Raw genomic sequence first — 23707 nt, 5'->3', positions numbered from 1 at the left:
GAGAAAGGTCAAATGCATTTTAGAGCATGTCTAGAAGCTCTGTCTCTGCTTCTTCTTCTCTCTGTCTCTCTCATCAGAAAGAAACAGCAGAGGTTTACTGAAAATAGTCAATAGCAGCCAGGATCCAAAGCCAAAAGGCTGTGTTGACTTCCCTTATAAACCTGACAACTTTCATACATACCTATAACGTAGGACAAAATGAGATTCCAGCCAGTGATAAAAGCCCAGATTTCACCAACAGTTACATATGTGTACAGATAGGCTGAGCCAGTCTTTGGGACACGAGCACCGAATTCTGCATAACAAAGTCCAGCCATAACAGAAGCTAGGGCAGCTATGAGGAAAGAAAGTACAATACTAGGTCCAGAATCTGCTTTTGCAACTTCTCCAGCAAGGACATAAACACCAGCACCAAGGGTGCTTCCCACTCCTAAAGCAATAAGATCCACAGTTGATAAGCAGCGGCATAGCTTGGAATCTTCAAGACTGTCCCCGTTGACAATTTTTCTCCTCAGCAGGCAACGAGCAAATGACAAGGCTGGGCCACCGGTCATGTTGGATGAAAAAGCCTAAAAACGAAAAAGAGAAGAGAACCCAAAACATCATCTTCAGATTCATTATACCACAACCATTTGTATGCAGTGAATCTTGCTCTAACAGACTTAATGGAGGAGAAGGGTGTCTGTAAAACTAAAATTTCTGTTAAATCCAAACAGGATTTTACATAAAGTACTTGACCCATTTTGTACAAGTTTGAAATGGTGAATAAGGTTTTGCTGTTCTGTACAACTATGGACAGAACCATGTAACATAGAGACAGATTTTATCCATTGTGTTCGAAGTGTGCTAAACCAAGACTCATTCAATCGAATGTTTGATATAATTAAGAAAAAATACAGTTTATACACAATAACTAAGAAATAGCACAAAATTAAGGGATTATTCTTATTTTCACTTACTTTCAGACCACTGAAAATGTACTTAAATTATGATTATGAAATTTTACTAATTGTACTTCATAACACTAACATGTTGAAGCTTAAGAAGACAACTGATAGATCAGCATTCATTCTAATCTCTCCTATTGTGGTTTTTCTAATTCATAACCTTTTCATAAGCAGCAATCCACTGTACCTATCCAAACAAGTCTCCCCTACATGTATGCATCTATAAATGCACCCCAAAAGCAGCAGTGTGGAAAATGGCTTTAAGATCTGCTTTATTTGCAATTGCATTTGGAGATATGTCATTGACAAAGAGAAATTCATCAACAAAAACGTTCTCAATTAGTATGGAAAGAGGAAATACTTATAATCTATAATGCCAAGGTCTTTCAAATGGGCCAAGCTAGGAGACGACTTCCGGTATCCAGCGGCAACGGACGTCTGGAAGGCTTCTCCTGCCTCCAGCGCCCGAATCCGGCCGCCGCCGAGGCCCTCAGGGGCCAGGTGTTCCGAAAAGGACACCTGCCGCACGGACGGCTCGCCAGGGGTCTCCCAGCCGACATACAGGACTGTGGGGACCGATGCTGGCGCGTCCTAGGCTCGGCGGGGTTCGGAGGCCACAGGCGCGGGCCATTATTTTGGTCGTCGCCTGGCCGCTGTGCCCGTGACACCGGGCATTGATTTATAACTGCAGCAGCCTGGTGGTGAACAGGGCACGGAGAAGAATTGAGGAGGAGAAGGAAGGAATATCGGTAAACGTGAGTGGACTGCTCCGGAGTGCGGGGGTTTTCTCCCCTGCGGTTGGAAGGAGCACGAGTTATTCTGGAGAGAGGAGAACTTAAAATAAGAAGATTACCGGTTTTGTGGAGCTCTGGAGAGAAGAGGTGATGGAGAAATTTAGGAGGGAAGGTTTGAGGCCCCTCCTTCTGGGGAACAGTGGTGGCGCCCAGCTTCCGCCTTCACTATGAGAATTTTGATGACATCACTTCCCTTCGGCTTCCTGGTTGACTAACTGTACTCTGGACTCGTTGCTCCTGTGAGTGCCCCCTGGTGGATCCGGAGGAAATTACAAGGATACTGTGCCTGCCTGAGGATTTTGTATTTTTTTCCTTAATGGCAAAAGGTCAGAGACCAACTGCTGGAGAGATGGAGAGAATTTTGGAAAAGTTATCTAATATGGACAAGAAATTGGATGAAATAAGAGCAGAAATTGTGACTATCCAAAAGGATTTAAAGGATACTCAACAAGTTTCAGCAGAAAACAAGCAGAAAGTGGAAGGTTTGGAGGGTGAGATGCGGGCAGTGCAGAAAAGAGAGGAGACGACAGGCAATGCTGTGCTTGGACTACAGATGGATAAAATGTCTTATTTCCTTAGGTTTCAAAATTTGGAAGAAGTGGACCAAGAAGACTTGAGAGATGTTGTGACTAAATTGTTGGGAGAATTTCTTGGGAGAGGTGTTGATTTCATGAATTGGGATGTGGATCGAGTTTATAGAGTTAATTCAATATGCACGCACGCATGCAGTTCCCAGAGAGGTTCATGTCAAATTTGTGAGAAGAGAGACGAGAGATGAAATTCTTAGAAAACATAGGAGTGGGGCACTGATTTACAGGGGCAGGAGATAGCCATTCTGAGGCAGATTCCCAGACAGGTACGTGAAAAAGAAAGAAATATTATTTTTGTCAAGCAAATTGTACCAGAAGGAGTGGGCTTCAGATGGCTGATGCCAGAGGGATTGATGATTTTCCGGGAGGGCATTACGAAAAAATCAGTACAATTGCGGAGGCTACGGCCTATGTGGAGGAACACAAAGCCTTCCTGGAATCAGATGACCCAGGAATTGAAGAAGGGGAGGTTATAGATCATGGGGCTGAAGCGGCTGCCGCTGTTGCGGCCCTGGAGTTGGGTCAGGCTGAACCCAGAGTTCTGAGATCCAAAACTAGGAAGTGATAAAGATATTTGGGATTGTGTTGGTTTTCCTTATTCTCTTTTGTACGATATTCTGTTTATTCTTGACTCTTCTTTATTACGTATTTAAAATTTGCAAACTTAGCTACTTCGTGTCACCTGCTTGCCTTATGGCTGTTGTATGTGTTAAAAAATTTGAGTAAAATTCTTATTTTAGATAAGAAAAATGAAAATTTACCATACCTGATATGTATTTGTATAAACCTTTTTTGACTAATAAAAACTTTTTGAATAAAAAAAAAAAAAAAAAAAAAACAAATGGGCCAAGCTAAAGCATCACACTATAGCTACCATTACCAACATTTTGATTAGCCATACTCAACAATGTTACAATAATCTGCTCTTTTTCATTATGGGGGTCAAAGAAAAATATTCTCTATTAAGTCAACATATTCTTGCTTTCATGAGAGTCTTCATGATCTTGCTCCTTTGAAGCAGTGCTGCACATAAATGTTTTCTGATACACACACACACACACACACACACACACACCAGCCTCCTTTTATCACAGTGTGATTGAGAAATCACATACAATTTCTCTATGATTATAAAACAGGTGATTCCTCTACTTGAATACATTTAATTGGGTGGATAAGTGAGATAAAGTCATATCACAATCTGAAAAGACTATGATTCTACTACAAAATGTATCGCTTATGTATTCCTTTCTCTGTTGTAGCTTATTAAAGCTTAATATTACAATTTTACCATCTAAGTATGATTAAAATAAATGTTATCGCACTTAGCTATTATATAATTACACAGTTATCACAACAAGCTAAAATTAGAAGGGAACTTTGAGTCACTATTGACTCCTGGCAATTAGTCCATAAAGTTTGCTGGGCAACATTTTCCAAAGTAGTTTGCCACTGTCTTTTCCCTGAGAATGAGACAGACTGAGTAGCCCAAAGTGGGCTTCCATGCCTAAATCTGGATCAGAACTCAGATTTCCATCTTTCTAGTCCAGGCCCTTAAAATGCTTAGCTACTGTTTCTTCTTTCTCCCTAGCATGGAACTCCCAAACATGTAAAAAATAAGTAAATACTTCTCAAAAATAACATTTGTAGCAAGGATTTTTTAGCATCCAAAATAATACTTTAAACTATAATCTGTAGCATCAATTTCTCAATCTCTCTTACTGGGACACATTCTCACCCTTCCATTATCTATCCCAAAGGATCCCACAATCCTGCAGTAAGGAAGGAAACATGAATTGTAAAATATAAGTGCAAACACTCTCATAATTCTATATATAACTCTTTGCAAGGGAAGGAAGTTATGATAATGTGACCATTTTATGGCCCTATGAATCAAGGGTGTTACTATAAAATGTGTATGGTTAGTAAACAACTCTCTCCTTCCCATAATCCATCAATCTGTTATCTTTAAAAAAAAAGTTCTAAGCATTCTCCTTTCCTACACCTTTCAACCTCACCAATCCCAATTTTAAGTTGTAGGAGAAAAGCTAGTCTGAATAATTTACTCACAAAGCTCATTTATTAAGCTATTGACTTTTAATATTTACAAAATTGTTTGTACATTATAACACATTTATCGACCTTACTAAGTGCTACTATAAAATATCTATTGTGTAATTGTAAAAAGAAATTCTCTCCAGTTAGTTTCAGAGGTTACCAAAGCATATTTCCAAGTAAATGTTCTTGGAAATACAGTCTCCATCACGTCAGTCTCTCAGTAACATGAACTTAAAATGTTCCTTTACAAAATATTGAAAGTAGCATTAAAAAAACTTCACAGAACTTTTAAACTATTCCAATAGTATCTTTGAATAAGCAGCAGATTTAGAGAAAATTTTAACTTCCAGGATTAAAACATTAATTTTTGCTTCTTTTGAATGTTTACATTATTAAAGTACTAGAATATTAACATGCTATATGTTAAATTTCTAATCTACATTAATAAGAAAATGTCATTTTAAAGAAAAAACAGATTTGTTAACGGGGCCAGCATTCCACATTCAGTGGGTGAATGGAAGAGAACCTCCAGCAAAGTATTTTATTTCAATATAGATTTATTTTGAGTCCAGCCTTTACTTACCTAACAATAATATTCAAGTTCTATATTTCTCAGGCACAGAGAGTAAGGAAGATGCGGGCTGCAGGAAGATTTTACTTAGACAACTGCCTTTTTAAAAAATTGAAAGGTTAGGCTGTCTGAAGCTGCTTGCTTTCAGGGGGTGGAGAAAAATCAGCTACAGGTGATTGGATAATACAGCGTTTACCCACCTTTTTGGCAAACAAATAAAAAAAGTTATGGTATTCATTTATACCATTTAAGAAACCACACCAGCTTCTTTTCCTGTTTAAAAAGCTAGCTGGACATCTGTTAAATATACGTGCACAAATAACGGACTAATAATTTTGCATGTCTAATATTGATTAACATAATAATTGACAGAACTGTTAATTTTATAAACATTACAAAAGTCAGTCCAGCCTAGGATTATGACCAAAAAAATGGTTTATATATATTCTCAGTTGTGCCAAACCATGAAGATAAATTTCTCATGGGGAGCAATGCAATGCTAAGACACTATCCCCTGTGAACCACCATGCTAGTAGTAAGAAAAATGTCAACAACTTTAGGATTCAAAAACTATCAAACAAATAATGAGGACCTCAAACTGTCAGGGAAAACCTTGTCACTTAAACAGACATGTAAATAGATCTTGGCTTTTTCTGTAGTAGTCTATTTTCATAAATTACATTTCTAAATTAATTACATTTTTATTTGGGAGCCGTATCTGCTTACTCTTACCCATTGTTAACTTGATATCCCTTTAAAATTTGAGAGCTGTTCCTTTTTACTATGGATTTGGATAACTGGCATTTTTACAGTACAGGTATGACTGTAATAAATATATTCTATCTATTGCTAATTTAAAGATGGAGATCTTCAGGCCAACTGGCCGGATGAGATCTTCCCATACAGTTTGCTAAAGCTATTTCACTTCTAAATGAGTAAGAAAATGGTTATTTGCAGAAAAAGGAAGCTAATCCATTACTCTATTGCTATGTGAGGTCACAAAGAAAGAGGCAAAGGATTTTGCTATAAGCAGCAAATCTGTTAATAGAGGCAACTGAGATAGTAAGATTGTCACTGATCATTGTTATCCATGGAGACAATGTTGTGGAATGATGATGACTCTCCACTCAAAATATTTTGGAAGAAGTATTTCTGAAATATTGATGCCATGCTAAATGTATAAATGGTAGGTATGTATTCCCTTATATGTGGTCAAGAAAAGAAGGGACTTTTTTTCCTAGTCACTAATCAGTTTTTAGCATCCTAAAAGTTGCTGCATTATGTGCCTGCCATCAGATCCTGCTTAGTTCTGATGAGGTATGCCTTAATCATGGAAAGCAGTAAGGGTCAAGTTAGTGGGAAAAGATAATCTTCCATGCTAAACAAAGCCACAACCCCGATTATTTCAATGAAACAGAATAAGAAAGAGTTGAGCAGATTTCTCCGGCACTACACATCAGGAGAGGTATGCATCTCTCAATCAGGAATGGTTGTCCAAGTGTTCCATATGTCTGCCACTTATATTTACTTACACTTATATTTCTGCAAATGTAATGTAATGTTCTGGCTAGGGGGCGCTCAAACAGCAAGCACAGGACAGGAAGATCAACTAATCAACACGTAGGATATCCATCTCGAAACAACGCACAGTTGATAAATCTGCAACCATCTGCAACCTATACTTACCCAATAATCCTTCTGCAGTGTAGGTATGCGGCTATACCTACGTGCAATTATAGGAACACAAAATCAGCCTTAAATTCTCACACATAATACAGATATTATAGCTAATTATAGTTGTAGTTCCACGACATATGAACAATGCTACCTTAGAAGTCAAGCTCAGTTCCTGAAGACTTTATGAACACATTTTGTAGTTTTCTTGGCAGCAATGCTGAAGCACTGCCAAGAAATGCTGAAGTGGTTTCCCATCACTGTTTTGTACATTTTCCCTCAACTTCCTAAAGGAAGCCATTCCCAGTGGTCTTCCATTCAATCCGAACCAGGTTAACATGGCGTAGCAATTTCCAGAACAAACAAAACCAGCTTGGTCCTTTCAGTAAGGCTATGGTTTTAACACTAGTAGAAATCCTTAAGACATCATTACAAATTGTATGAGGATTCTCAGGAGATTTGAACAAGCAATTGAAATGACCACCCAAGAACTACCATGTAATAAATAAGTACAATGATGCAAGATAAGGATGAAACAGAAGGCCTCTTTCTGTTTTGGTACTAAGATTTTGTAAAGGAACCCTAGTAGCCAACAGTCATACTGACTGAGAACATGAGAATCGAGGCCAACTCCTCTGAAGGTCATCAGATCAAGGGAAAGTTTTATTGTAGCATATAAGAGTAAATATTCCATACAGATCTTGACTTCTGATTGATGCATGAACACGTCTATATAATTTGCTTGCCAATAATATACATGTTACTTAAGGCTGTCTTCTTTCAGAGTGCTCTTCCAGAAAGCTGCTCCAACTTCTGACCTACAACTGGGCATTTCCTCATGCTCTCTCACCCAGAACTAAACAGACCCTGCTTAACCCTAATGCAGATAATCTGGAAAATTGCTTCTCTTCCCATTCCTAATCCAATATCTTTTATGGTCAGTATAATTTTACCTATTTTGTTTACATCTAGTAAACAACCATTTCAACCATTTCCTCTTTTTTTAAGAAAAAACAAACACATAAATGAGATGAATGGAGATACTTAAATAAGCAACCTATAAATACTATTTATATAGACCTAGGTCACAAGAAACACCACAATTTTCAGGAACAGTCCCAAAATCGTCATCTGAGTGCTATAAATTCATTAAACTAAAACCCAGGTCAACAGTTCCAAGTAAATATTGTAAAATATAAGATGTCCTTATATTGAGCAGGGGGTTGGACTAGAAGACCTCCAAGGTCTCCTCCAGCCCTATGATTCTATGTTCTATGACTTTAAGTTGTGCATTCTACTCAGAGGTAAATCCCATTAACCACAGTGAATTTACTCTCAGGAAAATGGAGTTGGATGACAGCTTTATAGAGCAATTCAGTACACGGTTTCCCCTCAATAGTTCTAAAGTTTACCTAAGCAAATGATCTATTAACTAGGTATTTACTTTTAAGTACAAAGTAAACAGCCTTTCCAGTGGACAAAGTTGTTAAACGACTGCAGGTCACAAGGCAAACTCACCACTGCACATACACTATCAAAATGTTCCATTGCAGTCATGTTTATCTTGGGAGTAGCAAAATAGCATCTGTTGTTTTTGCCCCTCCATTAAGATTAAATCCTTGGACAATTATGTTCACATTTTTATCCCAGCATGCTTCCAATGTAGCATAGCATTTCATTCCAGCATGCTTTCCATTCAATACGGATTCTTCTATTATTTTATATGTCTTCTATTGTAATACATTTATGTTCTGAGTTATCTTGAATATAGTTTTTGCAGGAAGGTGTTACATATATTACACATACATGATGTAAAACATAGTTTAAACAAAACTTCTGTCATTTCTAGGGATCCAGACATACCTGGAATTAATCCTTATATGTTTTAATTGAAGAGAGTTGCTTAATGAGTGTAACCTTACAGGGAAATCTTGGGTATTTTCTTGTGAATACATCTGGATTTAATTAAGCAGGTATGTACAGAAATTCACTGTTCATTCTTATTTATATGTCTGCCATTCTTAACCAAATAACTCTGAGCAGCGAACAAAACATGCACATAAAATTATGTAATATAGAAGCCATAAAGCAATACACAATTCAAAATAACCGAGGATCCTCATGATGTCTCACAGCACTGAACAAAACCTACACACTAGGCTTCACTAATATCCTGGCCCCAAAGCCTGAGGGAAAAGCCAGAACTTCAAGGCATCCCAGGTGGCCAACAGGGTTTGAACTATCCAGATCTTAAGGCTGTTCCAAAGGTAAGTGCCGTGACAGAGAAGGCATCCTTTTGAGTCACACTAGATCAGCGTCCCCAATCTTTTGGGCTCCATGGAGACAGGTTTTTCTGCAAATCCGAGGGGGCATGATTTTGTGCGCTGCCTACATCCCATGGAAAGGGCTTCGCATGTTTGTGCCAACCAGTTTCTGGCATGCCGCTGACCAGCCAAGGGTTGGGGACCCCTGCACTAGATAACTGTTTTTATTTGCATTATGTAGAGACTGATAAGGAAGATGTGATATTAATACTAAAACTAATTCTTAACATTTCCATAATGGAAGTTTCAAGCTGAATTTCCATAGCACTCCAATAGAGTTTTATTTTCATTCTTTTTCCACCCTTCACTTAGTATAAGGCAATTCTACCAATGATTTGTGCTAGTTTGGGTCTGTCTGAGCTCCACTGAGACCAACAGAATTTTATTAAGTATTAACTGATTTCGACAGCTAATAAAGAGATATTTATTAGGGTTTTGGGCAAAAATAGAAATTTTAGCCTCCGAAGTTAGAACTGAAAGCAAACATGCTGGATCATTTGAACCAATGTCAAATCTATAGTACAGAATTTTATTAAGTATTAACTGATTTCGACAGCTAATAAAGAGATATTTATTAGGGTTTTGGGCAAAAATAGAAATTTTAGCCTCCGAAGTTAGAACTGAAAGCAAACATGCTGGATCATTTGAACCAATGTCAAATCTATAGTACAGAATTTTATTAAGTATTAACTGATTTCGACAGCTAATAAAGAGATATTTATTAGGGTTTTGGGCAAAATAGAAATTTTAGCCTCCGAAGTTAGAACTGAAAGCAAACATGCTGGATCATTTGAACCAATGTCAAATCTATAGTACAGAATTTTATTAAGTATTAACTGATTTCGACAGCTAATAAAGAGATATTTATTAGGGTTTTGGGCAAAAATAGAAATTTTAGCCTCCGAAGTTAGAACTGAAAGCAAACATGCTGGATCATTTGAACCAATGTCAAATCTATAGTACAGAATTTTATTAAGTATTAACTGATTTCGACAGCTAATAAAGAGATATTTATTAGGGTTTTGGGCAAAAATAGAAATTTTAGCCTCCGAAGTTAGAACTGAAAGCAAACATGCTGGATCATTTGAACCAATGTCAAATCTATAGTACAGAATTTTTATAGACAAGTCTATTTTAATGATGATGATGATGATGATGATATATTAAACTAGTATGCCACCTAACTCTCAACAACTCTGAAATTCTGTAAACTTCCATTTTTAAACATATGTTTGCAATGTAACACTGTTGATAAACTCCAGGGACGGCAACAGATTATACAACTGAGAAGGATTTGGGGGAAATGTCACAAGAACTCTCCCAAAACAGTAATCATGAGGAAGGATTGGCTTATTTACATAATTGCAATGGTAAGCACATAAGCATATGATCCCTGGACCATTTAGTCTTACAGTCTGTTCTTATAATGGTCAACCAACTACACAAGGATTGTCACTAGTCTTCCAGGAATGGCCTTCAGAGCCAGTCAAACTGCCAAGGCTAAAAGGCACTGATCCCCATTACTTCCATGTATCATTCCAATCCTTTTCTGAAATCAGCCAAGCTGGTAGCCACCACAATATAGTACATTTCAAATTTTTAATTGTTAATTCTGTTTTTAAAAAATCTTTAATCTTTCCTGATTCCTCATGGACTCATTTTCATTGGATGATATGAGGCCAGCCCATTTTTAGGAAGCAATCTTTTTCTAGTTTTCAACAAGACCTAAGTTTAACTCATAGAATCATCTATTGTAATGTCCTTCCTGTTAAAGACTATTTCAGCTTTAATTGCAATAATACAAGAGCAACCAATACATTTAAACTTAATGTTAACCGCTTTAATCTAGATTGCAGAAAATATGACTTCTGTAACAGAATCATCAGTGCTTGGAACACTTTACCTGACTCTGTGGTCTCTTCCCATAATCCCAAAAGCTTTAACCAAAAACTTTCTAATATTGACCTCACCCCATTCCTAAGAGGACCATAAGGGGCGTGCATAAGAGCACAAATGTGCCTACCATTCCTGTCCTATTGTTTTTCTTTTTCATATATATATGTATATATGTATATATATATATATATATATATATATATATATATATATATATATATATATATATATATATATATATATATATATATACATACATACACATATATATATATATATATATATATACACACACATATATATATATATATATATATGTATATATGTAGGTCTTTGGCTGTTCGGGTTTTCTCCCGTGTAAAATTGGAAGTGTCTTGGCGACGTTTCGACGAAGTCTCATTCGTCATCTTCAGGCTTCAGCTTCGTGCTTCTGGGAGCAGTGTGTGATCACAGCTGTTTGTGCACTTATTCTTCTGTTGGTTTGTCCAATATATGCACCGCCTGCCCCTCCACATATATTAGACAAACCAACAGAAGAATAAGTGCACGCATTGAAGAACACAAGAACTCAGTCAAAAAAGAGGAACCAACTTCTTCCCTGGTCCAACACTTTAAAGTCACAGGACATGATATTGACTTTAAAAAGACCAGAACTATCGCCAAAACTGAACACTTTAACAACAGAATAATCAGAGAAGCCATTGAGATAGAAAAACGCCCACACAGCATGAACAAACGAGATGATACCTCCCGCCTACCAGCCATTTGGAAACCTGCCCTTATTGACAAACGAGTCCCTAACATGAGGAATGACACCAGACCCACACTCACGAGGTCCACACAGGATGTCACCACCGCACATCCACCCAGAAAGCAGACCCAAACCCACACTGATCATGAAGCACGACCAAGGACCAGAAGCCAGACCGCAGCTGCAACATTAGCCATTTCAAACCCCTCCAATCCATACATGCAGCAGACTGACACCCACTATAAAGATGTAGCACGACCACAAAGCCAAACAACAGCTATGCAGCTCACCAGCTCAAATCCATCTGCAACACAGACTAAACTGAGCACAACCAAGCCCCCACCCAAACAGGACACACCCCCAGCCAATCAGAGCACAAAAAAAACCCCATCCAATCAGAGCACAGCCAAACTCCCACCCAATCAGTTCAAACCCCCACTAGCAGTTAAAAGGAAGAAACAGCTGCGATCACACACTGCTCCCAGAAGCACGAAGCTGAAGCCTGAAGATGACGAATGAGACTTCGTCGAAACGTCGCCAAGACACTTCCAATTTTACACGGAGAAAACCCGAACAACCAAAGACCTATATATATATATATATATATATATATATATATATATATATATATATATATATATATATATATATATATATATATATATATGCTTATACCTCCTAATATTTACTCATATATATTTTTATATACTATATAATCTTTTTGTATGATACTTATATATATTGTTACATATAATACATATACAAAATAAATAAATAAATAAATCTAACAAGGTTGCTGACTGTCATTCTTTCAGACATCCAGAATGCTATTTACTATCCCAAGGCTATCTTTTACCTTTTTGTTTCTAGACAGACAAACAAACGAAAGCATTGGTTGCAACTGTTCACCATTTTATGAATTGTGACGCATTCTGAAATTTTGAAAGATCTCAAGGCACTGGCACTTTGTTTTTCAGCAAGCTCTCTCTTTCTTTGGTTATTTTAAGTTAGAAATAATTAAATAATAGTAACATCTGATGAGGCAAGAAGTTATTCATAGAAACACTGATAACTTGAGCAGGTACTGCCTATATTTTTGTATCTTCTGATGTGGACAATGACATGGCTAAATGGAAAATCCCTCCAAGCAATTTCTAGCTAAACTGAAGATTATAAAGAATGGGTAGTATTGATAGAAGAATTCTTCACTGCAGGAAGAAAGAACATAATAGAAGAAAGAAGACAAAAAATTCTGTGGTGGAGACTTGCAAAACATGTCCGCATGTGCAAAAAAGTTTTAGTCGAAGTTTTAAGGCAGCTGCTTCCTTAGAAGGCTCCCATAGCTGCTCTGAAAGCTTTCCTCATTTCTCTAAGCCTGACTGCATAAAGACTTCCCTTGGAACTGCCAGCAAAGTAAGAGTCTGGACATGCATACAAGTGCAAATGGTGTCCAAAGTAGCTGTGTAACCCTTCCAGGACTTACTGTAACAGTTCAAGAAGAGGTGCTTGAAAAAGCATATTTGCAAAGTACTGTGTATCTTTTAAAATGCTTTGCATGACTCCAGAAATGCAAACCCTTCTGCTCATAAGTGATTACAGATTCATCAAGAGACTCAGAAGGTACAAAAATAATCACACTTGTTACACCAAGAGAGACAAACCAACTTTGTATGATCTAAGATAGTAATTTCTAGCAACAACATCTACCTTTCACAAGCAGGTATTCTTTAGTTATGGGGATTTGCAGCATTAAAAAAAAATTGGAATGGTACCAGACTAGGAGATAAGACTACATTACATCATAATAATTATCAGAATAAATACACAGGGTCACTTTGCTCTGGTTTCCTATTATTTGCATGTTATGTAACTCCAGCTGTATGTGCGTACAGTTTTTAAGCCAGTGATCATCTTTTTTGAGTACAAGTTGGTTCAGAAAAAACGTATCCAAGAATTTCTGTGAATTGTGTTCCATACAAATCATACTGATTTGAAACCAATATAGCCTTAAAATTAGTTAATTCAGAAGTAATTATAAAATTTAACACCTAACAAAATATATACAATACTTTTTGGACTATAAGACACACTTTACCCCCCCCCAAAAAAGTGGTGGAAATGTCTGTGCGTCTTATAGAGCGAATACAGACCTGTTTTTGGTCTCCCAAACCCTCCGTGCATCTTGTTTTTGCCCTGCCTGGCATCCAGAAGCATTCTGTAGGTCAAAAACAGGCACATTTTTGGCCTCTGGGGGCCTCCACAGGACCAATTTTTGCCCTCCAGAAGCACTTGTTTTTGGCCTCCCAAACTCTCCTCCTGTCTCGTTTTTCAGCCTCCTTGATGCTGGGGAAGGCAAAAACAGGACCTGAAGAGGCCTCAGGAGACCAAAATCAGGCCCACCTTTGGCCTGCAGAGTGCTTCTGGATGTCAAAGAGAGCAAAAACCTGATCCACAGAGGGTTTGGAAGTGCTGCAGAGTGCTTCTGGTCAGGGGAGGGCAAAAATGGGACGTGTGGAGGCAAAAACCTATTTTTTTTCTTGTTTTTCTCCTCTAAACTTAGGTGCGTCTTATAGTCCAAAAAATACGGTAAATAAATATAAATGAACCCTTTGAAAAAACTGTCCAAGAATAGAACACATGCTGTGAATTAATCAACACAAAGTGAATAATTTATCCCAACTCAAGATCACATTCTTGGGCTGAATCAGCAACAGCATTGCTGCTTTCCTTTTTTAAAGATCTGAGATTATTCCACTCCCTTAGCAAAATCATACCTGCTGCACTGTGTAAAGCCTGTCACACAGAGTTTGGCAGACCTTTGGAACAACAATGATGTCTTTCTTTAAAAAACAGTATTAGTGTAGAATATATACAAATAGGGACGTGGTGGCTCAGTGGCTAAGATGCTGAGCTTGTCGATAGAAAGGTCGGCAGTTCAGCGGTTCGAATCCCTAGTGCCGCATAGCGGGGTGAGCTCCCATTACTTGTCCCAGCTTCTGCCAACCTAACAGTTCGAAAGCACGTAAAAATGCAAGTAGAAAAATAGGGACCACCTTTGGTGGGAAGGTAACAGCGTTCCGTGTGCCTTTGGTGTTGAGTCATGCCAGCCACATGACCACAGAAATGTCTTCGGACAGCGCTGGCTCTTCAGCTTTGAAACAGAGATGAGCACCGCCCCCTAGAGTCAGGAACGACTAGCACATATGTGCGAAGGGAACCTTTACCTTTACCTATATACAAATAGACTTCACAAAGTCTGTTTTATAGTCTTTATCTCATTGTGCTACTATAAGGGTAAAACGTGTCTTCAGTCAAGCTTGATTTATGAGGCTTACATAAACCCTTTTGTATAGGCTTTTTGGCAATACACATGATCCATTCCTACATGCACTAATGCATATACAGAATTCTTCTATGCTTGTAAGTGAGGATGTGTCTTTTTTCTACTAGACCAACTTAAACATGCAATGGACATCAAAGAAATAGATTGTAGCCTGCTGAGAATGTACAATGTTGAAGAGAGGCTACGGGATAAAGGGAAATACATTATTCATTGGAGTCAGCTATTCTTCCATAGTTTAATCTGAAACACTTATATATATTTACAATGGTCTTAGCAAGAGAAAGCCTCTAGCTAATTTTGTACAACAGAGAAACTAAACTAGATTGGAATGGTTTGTACTTGGATGGGACTCCAATCCCAGAAGTAGACTAGGAAGGTTGATTTCTTGAAAACCCTCAAGAAGTCAACCTACACCACTTTTATATCTTGCCAGACTGCTTCAAGTGTCTTCACATTTATACCGGGCTACATTAGAAGCATTGAGCCACTTAGATCAGCTGTCAACAAGACTTATTTCTTTTTATCTTTCCAGTTACTTAGGTTTCCAAGTCAGCCTCTTCCAATAATTCATGAACCTCTCACATTATTTTTGTTGTAGCATTTGCAGTTGAGGTTGGGAAGGCTGGTCCCAACCATTAAAGCAGTAGTTTCCAGCCTCCTCTTAATTTGACATTTTAGGAAGTGCAAGGATCACAATAGAAGGGCAATGAAAGGCAAACACAATGGAAGTATTTTTTTTTCCTGGTTTGGAATAGGGGGAGATTTTGTAGGTTTCTTACTTTAAAAAAAATTAGTATTAGCCTTATGGTAGGACATGCACTGAACTTTAATCTGCTTCCTCCCTAAACGTGGTGAAGATTTGTGTCCCCAGTTTCAGCAAAGACAGTTATAGGGGAATGTAGGGTGCTACTCAAGCAATCAGGAACTTGACATGTAGCCTTAGGCCATTAAGTTGCCCACTCCTTCATACAGCCTTTGTAGTGACACAAAAGGAAAAATTACAAGTATTCCCTCTCACTAACAGCTTCGGCTAATCTGCTTCTGATATGAGTATCTCCAACTTTTCTCTTCTGCTCTTAAAATTTCTTGGTTTTTTCCTGTCTTTCATATCTCTTTTACACCATCCTGGAAAGATAAAGCTTCTTAATTATTAAACCTGCCAGCACTACCTTAGAGTCTATAGTCCGGTGAAAGATTTGAGGCTGCACACACCAGCATATAAGGCTCTCAGAAGGATCTTCATGACTTCAAACCACTGTCTATAGGAGACTTCTAAGATATTCAGACCAGTGGTGGGTTTCAAATTTTTTTACTACCGGTTCTGTGGGCATGGCTTGGTGGGTGTAACATGGCCTGGTGGGCATGGCTTGGTGGGCATGGCAGGGGAAGGATAATGTAAAATCTCCATTCCCACTCCCACTCCAGGGAAAGTAATACTGTAAAATCTTCATTCCCACCCCACTCCAGGGGAAGGTTACTGCAAAATCCCCATTTCCTCCCAGTCATCTAGGACTCAGGAGGCAGAGACTAGATGGAGGCGGGGTCAATCAGAATTTTTACTACCGGTTCTCCAAACTACTCAAAATTTCCAATACCGGTTCTCCAGAACTGGTCAGAACCTGCTGAAACCCACCTCTGACTCACTCACTTTAAGAAAGATTTCCAGACCGCAGTTTCCCTCACTGGCCAGTGGAATAAGTAAACTTTTTTTTCTATGAGCCATATCATTTGCTGCATCTTGCCCCACAATTTTCTCAAGGAAAAAAATCCTAGCAGTGTTACAAATTGCTCTCTTCCATTGCCACAAATACATGCAACAAAATTCTTCTCTGTCTGTTCCCAAAAAGGATAATTCAAACAAAGAGTATCAATGTGATTTGTCAAATCCATAAAGCCCCTTACCATCTCAAAACTGTATTTTAGAATATAGTACCAGAACCATTGTATTTCCAAACCCCTTTTGTATCTCATATAATAAAAACATGCCATTACAGTATTGAAATTAAAGTGATTGTTTCCACGCAATGTAATTACTAATACAGGTAGTCCTCAATTTACAGCCATTCATTGAGCACTGTTCAAAATTACAACAGAACTGAAAAAAGTGATTTACGACCCTAGCAGCATCCCCATAATCACATGATCAAAATTTAGGCACTTGACAACTGGCATGTATTTACAATGGTTGTAATATCCCGGGATCATATACCGTATATACTCGAATATAAGCCGATCCGAGTATAAGCCGAGGTCCCCAATTTTACCCCAAAAAACTGGGGTAAACTGGGGACTCGAGTATAAGCCGAGGGTGGGAAATGAGGCAGCTACCGGTCGGGGAAACCCTCCCTCCCTCAGCCGAGAAGGCTGGCGGCTCCCCCGCCCCGCCCTCTCACTGCACCGGCAGGGCTTCCCCACGCTAATGCAAAAGCCCGCCAAGTTTGCGCCATCCGGTATAATGTGAAAAAAAGAAGGAAAAAAAAAACTCGAGTATAAGCCATATATACTCGAGTATAAGCCGAGGGGACGTTTTTCAGCACAAAAAACGTGCTGAAAAACTCGGCTTATACTCGAGTATATACGGTAACCATTTAGCAATCTTCCCAGTCAGCTTCTAACAGCAAAGTCTATGGAAGGAACTAAATTCACTTAACAACTGCACAATTCACTTAACAACCATAGCAAACAGGTCATAAAATTGGGTGCAACTCACATATCAACTGTCTTACTTAGCAATATAAACACTGGTCCCAGTTGTGGTGGTAAGTCTAGGATTGCCTGTACCACTAAAATGTCTACAGCAGTAAATTCAGTATATCAATAAACATTTGCATTACAACATTCATATGTAGATACTGTATAAGCAAGCTCCACTGATATAAGTGATAATTATGTCACACTTAGGATATGACGGACGTGGTGGCTCAGGGGCTAGGACGTTGAGCTTGTCGATCAAAAGGTCAGCAGCTCAGTGGTTCGAATCCCTAGTGCTGCCATGTAACAGGGTGAGCTCCCGTTACTTGTCCCAGCTTCTGCCAACCTAGCAGTTTCGAAAGCACGTAAATATGCAAGTAGAAAAAATAGGGACCACCTTTGGTGGAAGGTAATAGCGTTCCGTGCGCCTTTGGTGTTAAGTCATGCCGGCCACATGACCACGGAGACGTCTTCGGACAGCGCTGGCTCTTCGGCTTTCAAACGGAGATGAGCACCGTCCCCTAGAGTCTGCAACGACTAGCACGTATGTACGAGAGGAACCTTTACCTTTACCTAGGATATGACTTCCAGCGAAGATTTAAAACAAAACCAAAAAAACTCCCAGAATTCTTGAATAAGAATATACCCCAATGTCCATATAAAAGAGGTGTATCATGTGATATAAAAAATTCAATCTGATATACTAAAAATCAACCAAGAAGAAACAGCATTTGACAGTAATCATGTAATATTTTATACACGATTGTCACTTGAACATTTAGTGCAGATCAATTATAAAACAAACATTCTTCCCAATATCTTTTATTTTTAAAAAACTGTAATTATTTATGTTTCATTTCCAAAAGAGCCTGCATTTTGTGAGACACAGAAAACAACATTATAAATACCAAAACTTACCAATTTTTTTCAAATTGCACTTTCAAATTCTCCTTAGTTGTAAGCAGGGCAGGAAAATGGTACTTTGTAAGTCGTTTCCTTTTTCTTGGCTATGTTTTCAAAAATAAACCACACTGGCACATTTAACTTTGTTGATAGGTGATACTTCTAATTTAAAAATAATCTTATAAAATTATTTCATTGGGCAGCAGATTTTCCTCTACAGGAAAGAAAAAAGTATCTACTCCACAGACATAACTAAAAGCTATGAAGCCATAAAAAACAGTTATTTATTCTAGATTTCCACATGCGTAAATCAGTTATCTAGACCACTACTGTATCATCCGTGAAGTGCTGGATGTTCCTAAGCAAACTGAGGCCACTACTTATAATTTTCTTGGCAGTGTCCTACTCAGCTCCACCTCAAGCCACTTTAAAAAAAAAACAACAGGCTGGAAGAGAAATCAGCCTTTAAAGGCACAGGCTTAAATTAAATCTTGCAGTTAACATTCAATAAGTCTATTTTGGGGGGTGGAGAAACCAAAATGCACTATCTATACCAAAATCTGTAACAAAAAAGAAAAAGAAGCTCAGGAAACAGAAATGCAAGTAAGAACGCCATGACTTAAAATTGCACGTTTGAGGTGGGGGGAGGAGACCTGATAAACTACTTTAGAAACATCCTATTCAGAGAATAGAATAATATTTTAGAACCCATAAATAGTAATTCCCTCCCTTAACCCCCAAGTGGTTGTGTTGTTTTTACTGTTTGATTTAGTCAACCAAGATTTGGGAGAGACGAATGCATTCTGATTCTATGAACTTGAACTTAGATTATCAGGGATAATGGAGACAAATTTTAACAAATTCAGATAGCAAATAGTTAGTAACTTGTTATGTTTACCCCCTTATGCCCATAATAAGCTAAATTAAGACTTCAATATAAGATCAGCTGCAAGTTACAAATATTTTCTACAAAAATGTGCCAATCAGAAAACATTCATAGTTCCAGACGTTGTATTCAGCCGATTCGTACTGATTCTGATGAACCAGTAGCAGCGATCATGCATGGGCCCGCCCACCAGCCCCAGCTCCAAGTCGTGCTTTTTAGGCATGTTTTCGAGGACAGGCGCATGCACAGAAGGCGCATGAATGAGCAAAGCGCATGCACGGAAGGCCAGGCACATGCACGGACAGCGCACACGAAGCAAGCATGCATGCAGTGAACCAGTGGTAAAGGTAAGTGAAACCCAGCCCAGCACAGGTCTATGATCTTGCCGTATTGTTGCCTCTCCAGAAATACACAGTAGTTGAAAATAGACTACTATAATTACTTTCTATAAAATGGCATTTTTATAATTGAAAAGATATTCTGGAAAAACCTCTGGAAATATTAATACATTAGGGGGGAAACCCACAAAATTCTGTGTACCTAAAATTATATGGTCAGTATGGAATTTAAAAAGCTTTTGAAATTTTTTCACAGTATTGTTTATTGACACTACAATAAAAAATAAAGTCAGTGACGGATCATTTCTGTCCATTCAAATTTAAGGAACTAAACCATGCTTTTATTGCATGTTCATCATATTGCTTGTATCTGCACTTATGGGCATTATCCATAAACCGGGTAAGCTGATGATTTATCTGCATGTTAATTAGGTAAAATATCAACCAGTGTCTTAATTCTTTTTTCCCCCCCTAGGTTAGCATTATTGCAATTTTTATTTTTATTTTTTGTGATCAGCAGCTTTGTTTTATTCTTAGGTCCTTTTTTAAATCATAGATAACAATTATGGAATCTCAGGACTGTATAACTAAGAAAACAAGATTTTAAATTGATTTGTAGGAATGGTAATTATTGTAAATATGCTGGATTTGGATACAAGAAGGAATGCTTTCCTCCACGTGATTCAAAAACCATGAAAATCTAGGTTAAAAACTCAAATATGCCAAAGAAGAATTTGTGGTCATCATATTAAGGCAGCGGTCCCCAACCTTTGCAGCTTGGTGGCCTGGCTGGGGGGACAATGACAGGGGAACCAGCTGTGTGAGCAGGGGGCTGGCACACATGTACGTGCTCACACAGCTTGACTTGCCCAAACAGTGGGCAGCTTGATTTGTGTAAGTTGAGCTGCGCATGTGCCTGCCGTTCGCACAAGTTAAGCTGTGTGCACTTGTGCAGCCCAGTTCCAAATAGGCCACAACCTGGTAGTGGGCCGCAGCCAGGGGGGTTGTTCTGTATTAAGGAACAAGGTGCCATAAATATCAATGCAGGTAATGCTTGATTTATGACTAGTCATTTAATAATCAGTTGATATTACGATGGGCTAGAAAAATTTGCACACACAACTGTGGGCTCATTTTGGGTACTTGATAACAGGGTCTCATTTACAACCTGTTGCAGGAAACCACAATTTGCACATTTTTGGCTGTTTTCTGATTGAAAATGGCAAAAATGCCCTTACACTATTTTGGATTTATTTAATGACCATGTGAGTCATTTAACCGCGGTGACTTGTTTTACAACTGTCATAAAAACGGTAATAAAATCGACTTTGCTTTGACTTACGACTGCAATAACTTAAGACTAAAATGCCACGTTCCACTGAGATCACAAGTCAAGGACTTTAAGAAGGTTATCTTATAGCATTTACTGATTCAAGTAAAATATTTATTTCCCTCAAATGCACCCATGTCAGCACAATATCATTAGAAGTGTTATGAATCAACTGCATTCCAACATGAAGAAATAATAGCCTATCATAATAACCAGTTTGGTCTAGTGCTGTAATGGCGAACCTATGGCATGCGTGCCAGAAGTGGCATGCAGAACCCTCTCTGTGGGCACGCATGCCGTCACCAGCTGCTTTTCTGGTTTGAGGCATGCCAGCTGGTCTTTGTGTGCGCCAGAAACCAAAAGACCAGCTGGCCAGTCGCTGCACATCCATGCTCTGGTGCATGCGTACGCACACATGGGTTCCGGTTTGGGCACTTGGTGCCAAAAAGATTTGCCATCACTGGTCTAGTGGCTAAGGCACCCAATCTAGAAAGCAGGAAGCTATGAATTCAAGTCTTGTGATAGGTATTAAAACCAGCTGGGTGACCTTGAGCCAGTCTCTCTCTCTCAGCCCAACTCACCTCACATGGTTCTTACTGTGGGGAAAATCGGAGGAGGAAAGTGTATTGGATATGTTTACCATCTCAAATTATTTGTAAAATAATAAATGCAGGAAACAAACAAACGAACAATACAACATGATTTCCTTATTTAGTAGTTGTTACTATCGAATGAGAGCTAATATACGTGTCCCAAGATGTTATAGGATACCAATCTGAATCAGCCATTGGGACCAGAGGTTTAGTCTTCCGAGCTTCCAGACTTGTGCTGGAACCCATCTCCAGAGAATTTCTCTTTACTAAACCTCTGGTCCCTGTGACCAACCCAGATTGGATCCTACAATTATTATTATCTTTTTTTAAACAGAATGTTCAAAAGTAGGCATTATTTTTCAGCTACTTTTGGAGGTACCATATCCTTCATTCCTACAACATGTGGTTCATGAAACATTTAGCGCCACATAACAGGAAGATTTCAGATATTGTATTTTCTCTATGCATGTGTTGAATGCAAACCCACAATCTTCTTTTGGCTCCAGACAGGCTTGTTCCATGGTTATTTCAGTCAGTGGAGAAAGTTGCAACATATACTTGGGTCAGCAGAAGGTCATTTGACGCAGGCATGATGTGATCAGCTTGAAAACCTCTCATCAAGTTCCCAATGTATTTCATAAGGTACATGGTTTAAAATACATAGCTGTATAATTGTACCTGTACAGATCAGTTAAAAATGAGTGGAACTTCATTTCCATGCTGTCCTAACTTTGTACAGGAAGCAATATTCAAGTGATTGCTTTTAAATTTGCAAGAAAAATACTTCATGCTGTTACTGATACATTAAGTGCTATTTAAAGTAAAGCATGTACCTTGAAAATGGAACTGTCTGGCTTTAGTTGCCTAAGATATAAATAAAGTTTCTTTTACTTCCAAGAATAATTTATATTATCTTGAAATGACGATTACAGATTAAATGTGAAGGAATGGATTAGATGTCTGCTTTTTTAATGTCAGAGGCTAACTCTGCAAAATAAATGCATCATAGGAAACTTGAGAGGTTGAAATTAAGTAATCCAAGCACAGGGATAAGAACACATTCTAAAAAATGGAGTACTTCAGCTGGCCTTCCTCTTCTCCAGTCTTCTGGGGGGGGGGGTGCCAGATACAGGTGGAAGATGCCAGCTGTATTAGGACTAGGAGACAATGATTTGAATACAAGATCTTACACAGGATCAGTTTGATGGAAAAGGAGTTGTACTTTGAATTATGTTAATTGTGATCATTTCACAGTGAAATATCCAGGATGTGTGTTCTGCAAAAGTTTATCATAACAATCTCCCACTGAATTAGTGGATCTCAATTCTGTGTTTCTAAATATGATTAAATTTCAATTAAAACCTTGTTTTTGAAAATATGCTTAAATTTCAACTTACCTTAAATAATTGTAATCCAAAAGCGATTGCATTTGTATTGTAATTATATACTATTGTGTGTGTGTATGTATGTATGTATGTATGTGTGTGTATATATATATATATATATATATATATATATATATATATATATATATATATATATATATATATATATATATATATATATATATATATATATGGCATATTGCTTTAATTTAAACACATCTAAACGTATTATGAATTTATTATTACATAAGCTTGTTACAAAGAAGAACCCATGGAAATTCTCAAAAGCCAATATGATGCAAATCTTCTGTGACAAAGTCCATTGCATCAGAGAAGTTAGTAGTAGATGACATAAGCAAACTACTGATATCGTTCAGCAGGAATTATTTTAGAAATCTGCCAAAAACTCTTACATTCAAATGTAAGTAGCACACAAATTTTGTAGAGTAACATTACAGAGGAAGGTTTAATGGCCATATTGTTCAATCTGTATATCAAACCTTCCAGATGTTTAGCTAGTGTTTTAGAAATCAGAGTTTTTCTATTCAACATATCCCAAACAAAGAAGTGTATATTTTATTAAATTCAATTTAATACAAGATTGTTAAGGGGGAATCATGACGAGTTGTAAGT

The 23707-nt window shown here is 38.0% G+C and overlaps 1 protein-coding gene across 3 annotated transcripts in view; it reads right to left on the bottom strand.

Annotated features, from left to right (window-relative positions):
- Positions 1–23707, bottom strand: part of SLC7A2 (solute carrier family 7 member 2) — a 53643-nt gene that overhangs the window by 20027 nt on the left and 9909 nt on the right. For 2 of the 3 annotated variants that reach the window (XM_058192511.1, XM_058192508.1), the window contains exon 2: positions 182–569. In XM_058192511.1, coding sequence (XP_058048494.1) covers positions 182–554 — 373 coding nt within the window. In that variant the 5' untranslated portion in view covers positions 555–569. Of the gene's footprint in view, positions 1–181; positions 570–18557; positions 18647–23707 lie in introns of all 3 variants that reach the window. The other variant, XM_058192510.1, reaches the window with a different exon arrangement.

The sequence above is a fragment of the Ahaetulla prasina genome, chromosome 8 (genome assembly GCF_028640845.1).
Source record: "Ahaetulla prasina isolate Xishuangbanna chromosome 8, ASM2864084v1, whole genome shotgun sequence".
Lineage (NCBI taxonomy): Eukaryota > Metazoa > Chordata > Lepidosauria > Squamata > Colubridae > Ahaetulla > Ahaetulla prasina.
Note: the sequence above shows the minus strand (reverse complement) of the source record. Positions and strands in the feature narration are given on the sequence as shown.